This window comes from Eptatretus burgeri, chromosome 9 (assembly GCF_056783735.1).
Source record: "Eptatretus burgeri isolate ZD-2024b chromosome 9, Ebu_testis_v1, whole genome shotgun sequence".
Taxonomy (NCBI): Eukaryota; Metazoa; Chordata; class Myxini; order Myxiniformes; family Myxinidae; genus Eptatretus; species Eptatretus burgeri.
In genome coordinates, this window is record NC_140969.1 from 779,324 (window position 1) to 789,323 (window position 10,000).

At 43.5% G+C, this 10,000-nt stretch overlaps 1 protein-coding gene across 9 annotated transcripts in view; it reads right to left on the reverse strand.

The window, feature by feature from the left end:
* LOC147019404 (rho-associated protein kinase 2-like) overlaps nt 1-10,000 on the reverse strand; it is a 184,076-nt gene that overhangs the window by 20,921 nt on the left and 153,155 nt on the right. For 7 of the 9 annotated variants that reach the window (XM_085893836.1, XM_085893839.1, XM_085893838.1 and 4 more), the window contains 5 exons: nt 9,908-10,000; nt 9,550-9,738; nt 1,906-2,071; nt 1,472-1,663; nt 1,075-1,139 (listed from right to left, as the gene is read on the reverse strand). The exon at nt 9,908-10,000 is cut by the window's right edge and continues 2 nt beyond it. In XM_085893836.1, the coding sequence (XP_085749962.1) occupies nt 1,075-1,139; nt 1,472-1,663; nt 1,906-2,071; nt 9,550-9,738; nt 9,908-10,000 (705 nt within the window). The remainder of the gene's footprint in view (nt 1-1,074; nt 1,140-1,471; nt 1,664-1,905; nt 2,072-9,549; nt 9,739-9,907) is intronic. The other 2 variants (XM_085893841.1, XM_085893840.1) reach the window with 1 other exon arrangement.

A 10,000-nucleotide genomic window follows, 5' to 3' on the forward strand; every position in this document is an offset into this window, starting at 1 on the left:
TCCTGATTTCATGCACTAGTTCAAGGCACCCAGTGTCAGAGGCAGCACAGCAACCTGAAAACATCACTGAGCCTCCTCCATGTTTGACTGTAGGGAAGGTGTTCTTTTCTTTGAAGGCTTCATTTTGTTTCCTGTAAACATGGAGATAATGTTCTTTCTGACAAAAGTTATAATTTGGTCTCATCTGTCCACAGGACATTCTCCCAGAAGGATTTTGACTTGTTCAGGTGTGTTTTGGCAAACTCTAGTTGGGCTTTCTTACATCTTTCTCTCAGCAGTGGGGTCGTTCTGGGTCTCCTACCATAGAACCCCCTTTTATTGAGTTGGCGACGGATGGTGTGAGTTTAAACTCTCATACCTTGTGTCTGAAGGTCAGCTTGAATCTGTTTGGCAGTTGATCGAGGTGCTTTCTCCACCATTCGAGCAATCAATCTTCGATCAAATTTTCTCTTGCGGCCACGTCCAGCGAGGTTGGCTGCGGTGCCATGGACCTTAAACTTCCTGATAACATTGCGTATGGTGGACAAAGGACCATCAAGGTCTCTGGAAATGGACTTGTGGCCTTGAGATTGTCCATACCTGGCTACAATTTTGTGTCTGACCTCCTCAGCTAATTCTCTGGTTTTCTTTCTTTTCTGGATAAAAAGAGGGAGGTCGCCCTGTGCTGTATGTAGAAAAGATGTCGGTAGCAACTCTGATTATTTTTCTTCACTGTCTCTCCTCAGGTCTACCTCTCTCTCTCTCTGTTCTCTTCATCCTCTGACCCTCAGCATTGTAGGTTTCAAGCATTTAGTGCACCGCCATCTCATGTCATCCCCTATCCTTACACACAATCTTTATTGCCCTCATTAAATGTTCTGAACCCAACCCTCTTATTTCAGGTTACAGTGTTTCCTCCCCTCCTCTTTCTCCACTTTTCCTGTACGTTTACTGCCTTGCTTATTGGATCCAACTGTTTCCCCCACTGTCCCACTCAATTCATACCCTCCAACGCCTTGCTCTTTCACGAGCCTCGATTCTGTAAAGAAAAAAAAAAACATCTCAAAGCAATACGCGCCACTATTTCTTTGTTACCTGCTTTTTCCATCCAAATCGTTTCATGTGCTTGTTTGGAATGGAAAGCCAACCTTCGAGCCTCTCTGTGAAAACACACACACACACACACACACACACACACACACACACACACACACACACACACACACACACACATATATATGCACATACAGGCTTGAAACGAGGCATCACACTCATCTCTAAATATGCCTCTACTTGGTGATATGGTTTTATTCAAAATGTGTAGACACCAATTGCAAGAGCAAGAAACAGCAAAGTCGTTAAGGAGTCTTGACAAAACAGACGTTGGCTCCAAATTGGTTAGCTACAAAAACAACACACAAGCAAAGATGTGCCACAAAAGGAACTCTGGTGAGGAAAGCAAATGCATTCCTTTTGGTCACACAGCGATCACCTCGGTCCCTGGAGCCTTCCTCATTATCCGCACATTTAGGGTTTCCAGACCTACTCTCAGCATCCATCAGAACATCTGGTTTGTCTGTTGAGTCGGTTTCGAACCAAGGCTTGGTGCTGACGTGAACATCAGAGCTTTCGCAGTGATAAGAATAGGACATTGACTCCGCCAATTGAACTTGTGAGATTTGAACTGAAAGGAAGGAAGCACGTACGGACAAATGGAAGGAAAGGAGGAAAAAAAAAAGAAACGAAAAAAAAAAGAAAGGGAGTACAGAATCGGCCTATATTTAGAGAAATGACCTCACAAATACAACCAAGATGATGCAAAAAACTAACCAGACTGGGTATGATACATAAGGAAAGAAACCATATTTTGCATGTTCAGTCAAGATGTCTTTGAATTGCAATTACAACAGGAAAGAAATTTTTTACCAGGAAATCCATCATCCGTATCCACGTCGCTATGGCTACTTAAATTGGTTGAATCAAGGCCTTGCTGCAGTGACCGCATGCGTGACCGCAGATGCTCAATGTCCGAGTCTTTGCTGTCCAAGGTCATCTGAAGCTCTACCAAGGCGCTGCTTTCATCTGCCATTTGCTATAAAAAAAAACACCAAGGATATTGACATAAAAACAAAACAAGCAGCCTCAATTAGACCAGCAATTTTGCACACAATTTGTTAGATTCATATTTTTTCCGTCAAAAGCATAGATGGTGACTCGACATTTTTTTTCTAAGTCCTCAAATGAAAGAAAAACACTCTAAATGTTCAAAGGTAGGTCTTTTGTTTTTCTTCGATAAAAGATCATGGTTCATGGAAGAGTGAGGTGACAGAGGCCAAAAGTGTAATGTACAGGGGAAGGAAGGTCGGCAACAGGAGGACACAATAAGTGAGGGAATGAATGAATGGAAAAAAGGAAAGAGGAGAGAAGGAAACATAGTAACCTGCAAGTAAGAGGGTTGGATTATGGAGAGTTAATAATAAGAGGCCTGATTCGACAGGAATATTTTCATTGCATGCAAATCCATTGTTAATGAGCAGACATTACATAAACATATCAGAGATATGTAGCTTTGGAATTGGTTGCTTTGAATCTGCTGTGAAGCTGTTAGGTGAGGTGACGAGTTGACTGCATATTGCAAAATTAGTGCCCCACACTGCAACTGCACTTCTTCGAGAAAAATCAAGAATCTGAGCAACCAGTTTTCACTTTTACGTGCTTCGCATGAGTTCAAATTGTTCAAAAATAAATAAAAAAATCCAATACCCTACAGCAAATGCAAGTAAACATTAAATCCGATAACAGAACAGATGTAACCAGAAGAATATGGAAGAGCAGCTTTCTTTCACAATTCGACTCCATCTTTAATGTGCAGTTTAAGATTTCAAATCCTGATTGATGTTCAAAAACACCTCAAATGGGCCAAGTAGGAACACCAGCAGAGATTATAATTTCACTTACTTTACCCAAAAGGTCAACATAACAGAAAAGGTGAGCGACCGGTGGACTGAGTGCAGTGAATCACCTGCACGTTTTGCTTCCACAGAAACTCGTTCCCAACGAGGATGACAGGGTTAGTGGTTTATCCAGGGTCAGTGGTTTGTCAAACAAATGGAAGAGAGGGACAGCAGTTTGTCCAACTCATGTAAGAGGGACAGTGGTTTGTCCAACTTGCGGAAGAGAGTCAGCGGTTTGTCAAACTCGCAGAAGAGAGGGTTAGTGGTTTGCTCAAACTGTGGCATATCCGATTCGCGGTTTGTCCAACTTGCGGAATAGAGGGTCCGCGTTTTGTCCAACGGCAGCTGAGGGGGTTCGTGGTTTGTCAAACTCACAGAGAACAGGGTCAGCGGTTTGTCCAACTCATGGAGGACAGGGTGAATGGTTTGTCCAACTCAAGGAACACAGGGTCAACGGTTTATCCAACTCAAGGAGAACAGGGTCAACGGTTTGTCCAACTCAAGGAGGATGGGGTCAACGGTTTGTCCAACTCACGGAGGACAGGGTCAAGGAATTGTCTAACTCACGCACTAGAGTCAGCAGATTGTCCAACCTGTGGAGGAGAGGGTTTGCGGTTTGTCCAAGTCACGGAGGACAGGGTCCGCGGTTAGTCCAACTCATAGAGGACAGGGTCCACGGTTAGTCCAACATACATAGGACAGGGTCACTGGTTTGTCCAACTCATGGAGGACAGGGTCAACGTTTTTTTCCAAATCAAGGAGAGGGTCAGTCATTTATCCAACCCACAGGAGAGAGGGTCAGCAGTTTGTCCAACTCATGGAGGACAGGGTCAGCGGTTTGTCCAACTCGTGGAATAGGGTCAGTGATTTGTCGAACTCGTAGAAGGGGGTCAGCAGTTTGTCCAACTAATGGAATAGAGGGTTAGCGGTTTATGCAACTCACAGATGAGACGGTTATCGGATTCTTCAACTTACAGACGAGAGGGTTAACAGTTTGCCCAACTCCCATTACACAGACAATATCCCTTATCTATACTAATAAATGTCAGTGTGTGCATCAGTGTGTTTCCTCCACAACTCCAAAACCATGAAACCTAGCAGCCTGAAACTTTGCATGCATACTAAGGGAACTCCAAGAAAGTGCCAGAGTGAAAATTGAGTGTTTGGATTAATTAAAACAACCCATTTGAAGATATAATTAACGGCTTTATGCAATTATATCCTTTATAATATAAGGCACATCCTCAGCCACCTCACTCTATATGGGGTCTTAAGGCGTATCCTGGGACACCTCGCTGGAATCTGAAGCCGCCATGTTTTTTGGCCTGCTCAATCATGCCTCGAACTGGAACAGGCCACAACGATTTCTTAATGATAAAGGTTTTTCATTCACTTTCCTCACTTATATTACCAAATGTCTGATCATCATATCCACTAATCGCTCGGTACATTGCAATGCTTATAAAAGCCTGGAGACAACAGCGTTCGTGGCTTTATTTCATTTCAGTACATGCCATAACCTCGAAAGAATCTCTCATACTAAGCTGTATTACAAAATTTAAGCTCCAGAATTGAACTGAGCAGCAGTTCCGACTCTGAAAATTTTTTTGTCTAATTCATTTGTCTAATTCAGACATAGTTTAGACATGGCTATCGCTTTATTGAAGTGCTTGCTTGAATGCTTAAGCCGCTTGCCAAGCGCCCTACAGTGGTACAGTTCGTATCCCGATCGGGATGTTGCTATAAGGTAGAGGTACATGTGTGGGTATATTTGGATCTGTAATTCAGGGACTCTCGGTGGGTGTGTGTCTGCCTGCATGGTTGGTTAGGTGGGAGCTGTGGTGGCAAAGTTTCATCCCGTATCTTGGTGCTTTAACTTTTAACCTCAGAAGCGTACGAGCGATCACGTTTTCCTTTGTGCTTGTGGATCTTTGTTTTTAAAGCAAATGGTTAATTTATAGAACTTGGGTGTGCTTTACAAAGGTTATATGGTCTCTGAATTTCAAAGCAAAACATTTGAAAACACCCGATTTCCAAGCCGTTCGCCAAATTAATGTGTTTATGTTAGAGCCAAATTTTTACTCCGTGGGGTCTTCCACCCCACGTGGTCTAAGCACCGCTCGCGTTCTCTCTTTTCTTGTTTACAGTTCATTTGAACGTCTATTTCTCCATTATTCGTGAACAGAATTCGATGAAAATTGACAGACATATCCTAGAGTAACTAGACACATATGCGCAGGCATTAACTGAGCCCAAAGTGCGATTGCTGCCCTTCGGGCCAAGGAACGGCCCATTTTGGGCCATTTTCTTTAAATTGTTATTTCTTGATTATTAGTGAACGGAATCGAACCAAACTTGACAGGTATATTCGAGAGACCATTCCCCAGGCATTAACTGAGCCCAAAGTGCGATTCCGGCCCTTTCGCCCATTTTCTAAAAGTTATTCCAAAAAAAAAAAAAAATTTCAATGCGCTGGGTAATGCCCGACGCAAAATCAAGTCGTAAATGATGAAATGAAACTAGCCTCACTCTTGTGAGGTGTTCTGGTTTCTTTTTCTGATGCGATGAAAATCTTACCAAATTTCAAAACTATCTGTCGTCCGAGCTATCGCTCACATGAGAGTTGTACGAATGAACTCCCACGGGGTATGTTCGCAATTCAAACTTGTTTCTCAATTCGAGCTGTGTGTGTGTGTGTGTGTGTGTGTGTGTGTGTGTGTGTGTGTGTGTGTGTGTGTGTGTGTGTGTGTGTGTGTGTGTGTGTGTGTGTGTGTGTGTGTGTGTGTGTGTGTGTGTGTGTGTGTGTGTGTGTGTGTGTGTGTGAGAGAGAGAGAGAGAGAGAGAGAGAGAGAGAGAGAGAGAGAGAGAGAGAGAGAGAGAGAGAGAGAGAGAGAGAGAGTACGTGTGAAATTCACTGCACTGCACAGCACTGTTTCTTCACGATTTATATGGTTCGTATGTATCTTTTTGATTCTTGTGTATTTGTGAAAAGTATGGGTTGACTGACTGCCTGGACACAACAGAGGCTGTGGATCTCCTGATGTGGATTAGTGAGCAAGGTTGTGGATCCACCGTATGGAGAGGTTCTGGACTGAAAGGATCAAAATCTGGAGGAAGAACGGTGCCCAGCTGATGATCCACGAGGTCAGGAAAGTGTGTGTGCTTTTGTTCGTGTGTGTGTGTGTGTGTGTGTGTGTGTGTGTGTGTGTGTGTGTGTGTGTGTGTGTGTGTGTGTGAGTGTGTTTATGTATGTGTGTTTACACTACCAGTCAGAAGTTTTAGAACACCCCCATTTATCCAGTTTTTACTGAAATCTAAGCAGTTCAAGTGCAGTGAATAACCTGAAATGGTACAAAGCAAAGTGGTAAACTGCTAGAGGTTCAAAAAAAAAGTTTAGGTCACCAAAAACTGAAAAATAATGTAAACTTCAGAGTTATTAAAAAAAGCCCTTTTCAGGGAACAAGTAATGGGTTAGCAACTGCAGCTGTTCTGCAGCAATGGAAGTAAATTAAGCCTTGAAAGTTGATGCAAACAATTCCGACAGTTGTCCCAACTTTGTAGATTAGTTACAAACCCTCTGTCTGTATAAAAGCAGTGTTGGAACAGACTGTGTTTCTGCACCCTCTGAAGCATTATTTGGACAATATTGCACTGCAGGAAGTAGTATATTGGTATCATAATGGCAAGAAAAAGACAATTAACAAAGGAAGACAGACAGACAATGATAACACTTAAAAGTGTAGGTCTTTCCTTTAGCGTAATTGCAAAGTAAGCCAAGGTGTCAGTGAGTACAGTTTCCTGTACCATCAAAAGGCACTTGGAAACTGGAGGAAACTGACAGGAAGAGGTCTGGCAGACCCAAAGCCACAAGACAATCAGAAGACAAGTTTCTGAGAGTCAACAGCTTGCATGATAGGTGGCTTACAGGACAGCAGCTTCCAGCACACCTTAACACTGGTCGAAGTAAGGAAGTCTCAGTTTCAACTGTGAAGAAAAGACTTCGAGCTGAAGGTTTGATAGGTTGAGTGGCAGTAAGAAAGCCATTGCCAAGATGGCAAAATAAGAAAAAGAGGCTTGCCTGGGCCATGAAGCACCACCAGTGAACGACTGAAAACTGGAAGAAGGTCTTATGGACCGATGAATCAAAATTTGAAATCTTCGGTTCATCACGCAGGGTTTTTGTACGCCGTCGAGTAGGCGAAAGGACGGTTCCTCAGTGTGTGACACCAACTATCAAACATGGAGGAGGAAGTGTGATGATCTGGGGCTCTTTTGCTGGATCCAGTCGGTGACTTGCATTGAGTGAATGGCACCTTGAACCAAAAGGGCGACCACAGCATTTTGCAGCGCCATGCAGTACCCTCTGGTCTACGCCTAGTTGGTCAGGGGTTCATCCTACAGCAAGATAACGACACAAAACAAACCTCCAGGCAATATCAGAACTACCTTAGAAGAAAAGAACAAGACGGTAGGCTTCAAATCATGGAATGGCCAGCACAGTCTCCAGACTTAAACCCCATCGGCTGGTTTGGGATGAACTGGACAGAAGGGTGAAAGCGAAGCAACCTACAAGTGCAACACATGTGTGGGAACTTCTGGAACAGTGTTGGGAAGAACTTTCCGAACAATATTTGATTTCCATTGTCGAAAGAATGCCACGAGAATGTTCGGCTGTTATATCTGCAAAAGGTGGCTACTTTGATGAGTCAAAAATGTAAATTAAATTTTGTTCAACAAAACGATTCCATGATTTCTTTTTTATCTGCAATTGTTTATTTGTTCTATGCTTTAATTTCAGAGTACATTAAAACATTAAACTGCTTAAATTTCAGTAAAAACTGGAAAAATGGGGGTGTTCTAAAACTTTCGACCAGTTGTGTTTGTGTGTGTGTGTGTGTGTGTGTGTGTGTGTGTGTGTGTGTGTGTGTGTGTGTGTGTTGGTGTGTGTGTGTGTGTGTTGGTGTGTGTGTTTATGTGTGTGTTTGTGTGTGTGTGTGTGTGTGTTTATGTGTGTGTGTTTATGTGTGTGTGTTTATGTGTGTGTGTTTATGTGTGTGTGTTTATGTGTGTGTGTGTGTGTGTGTGCGCGCGCGCGCGCGCGCGCGCACGCACGCACGCACGAGTTCAGAAAGCATAACACATTCTCTGCTAACTCCCCCTTCCACCACAACCCCCAACTTTGTCGTGCAAAGTCCTTCCTCGGACCACCTGGGCTCCTGACCAAATACAAAAGCTTTCGTCCGCAGCCTGATGGAGTACTGCTCTCCCCTCTGGGCTGGTGCTCCTACCTCTCACCTTTCTCAGCTTCACGCTGTGGAAACCAAGGCATTTAAAATCATTGCCATCTCCCGTGATCAGGCTGAGTCTTTGGGTCTCTCACTCTCTCACCACAGGCAGGTTGTAGTCTTTCTGTATTCTCCAGTCTCCTCTCCAGCCTCGCCCCCCTGCTTGTCTGAAAAATGTCCCCCCAATATTTCCACAGGGCGCTCAAGGTCCGCCAGTAACCCCCTTCTGGTAAAACTACCAAAATCAAGAATCACTGCTCACCTTCACTCTTTCATTCCTCTTTTTTCCTGCCTTTGGAATAAACTCCCTCACTCTATTCATTCCCATTCTTCCCTCCAGGTCTTCAAGGTTGGGTCATGTGTTGAGGAAGGATGAAAGTGACTGGGTGAGAGGAGTGTTGGAAATGAGTGTAGTCGGAAGTAGAGGACGGGGAAGACCGAGAAAAACTTGGCTAAAGGTGGTGGAAGAGGAAATGTGGGCAAGGGGATTAAGAAGGGGAGATGCAGAAAAAAGGGTAAAGTGGAGAAGATTGTCATGGGGCCCGCAAGGCTAACCCCTACTTTAGCGGGGAAAATGGCCTTTAAATGCGTGTGTGTGTGTGTGTGTGTGTGTGTGTGTGTGTGTGTGTGTGTGTGTGTGTGTGTGTGTGTGTGTGTGTGTTCAGGTCTTCAAAACAGCCGTTCACCACCATCTATCTTCTCCCATCCAAAACCATGATCTTTTCTCCCCCCGTTAATCCACCCAAAACTTCCTGCTCTCCTTCCTGAAAGTCCCTCTAATGTCCATCTTGTTTACCCTGTGTTCCCCACCCCATCCCTTTCCATCCACAGATCTCAATGTCTCTGTTTCCAAGTGTCTTGTGCATCCCTCTCCTGCCCCTCTTGTCTCCTGCTCCCTTTGTTATATATTCTGTGTATTAGCTCTTATGCGATCCTTGACAATGCATACAAAAAAAAAAGACTGGTGATTGACCTTCGAGGAGCAGCTGAGATTAGAACTTCATGGACTGAACTTTATTGGTTTCCTCAATGTTTTAAACAATGAAAAATAAATTAAGATATTGTTCATGTTTTATATCTGGGCCAAACTGTTGCTTTATCACAAAGTGGTCTTGATTTATTTTCTTGTAGATATGTGATATCGGATTTTGGGTGAGATTTTCTGGAAATAAGTGTTGAATAGTATTTCAGGCCGAACCTCCGACCCCCAAACCCCCAACCCCCAACCAAATTACCCACCAATAGCACCATCCCGACACTGACTTTTCAGCAACAGCACTTCCTACTTTTCATTTCCTGTATCCAAATCCGTATAATGGCATTGAACATACCACATGCATTTCATTGATGTCACGTTGGAATTTGATGACCATCTTGGTAAACTTGTCCTTTTCACTGTTCAGTTCCAGCTGCAGTTTGCGGTTTTGCTTTTCCTTCTGTCGAAGGTCATTCACATTGGTGTTCTTGCGATCCATCCTCATGTCCTTGCGGCAAAAGACCTCTGCGAGCTTGTTCACCGCCTGCAAACACGGTGATGGGGTCTCAACATAGTTTTACACTCAGAGTAAGCTCAAGAGAAAGCACTTATGACATGAAAGTTCATATTTGCAAAGTTCAATGTGTTAAAGTCAATAAGTGAGAGTTTGCTTTTTTTAAATAATAAAAAAAAAAAAAAAAAAAAAGATCTACCTGCGTTTTCAGGGTCCGTTCAATCTGCAATTGTTTCTCATATTGCACTTTTATCTGCATCACTGACTCGGCGTCTTCGTCTCGGCGTTGTAT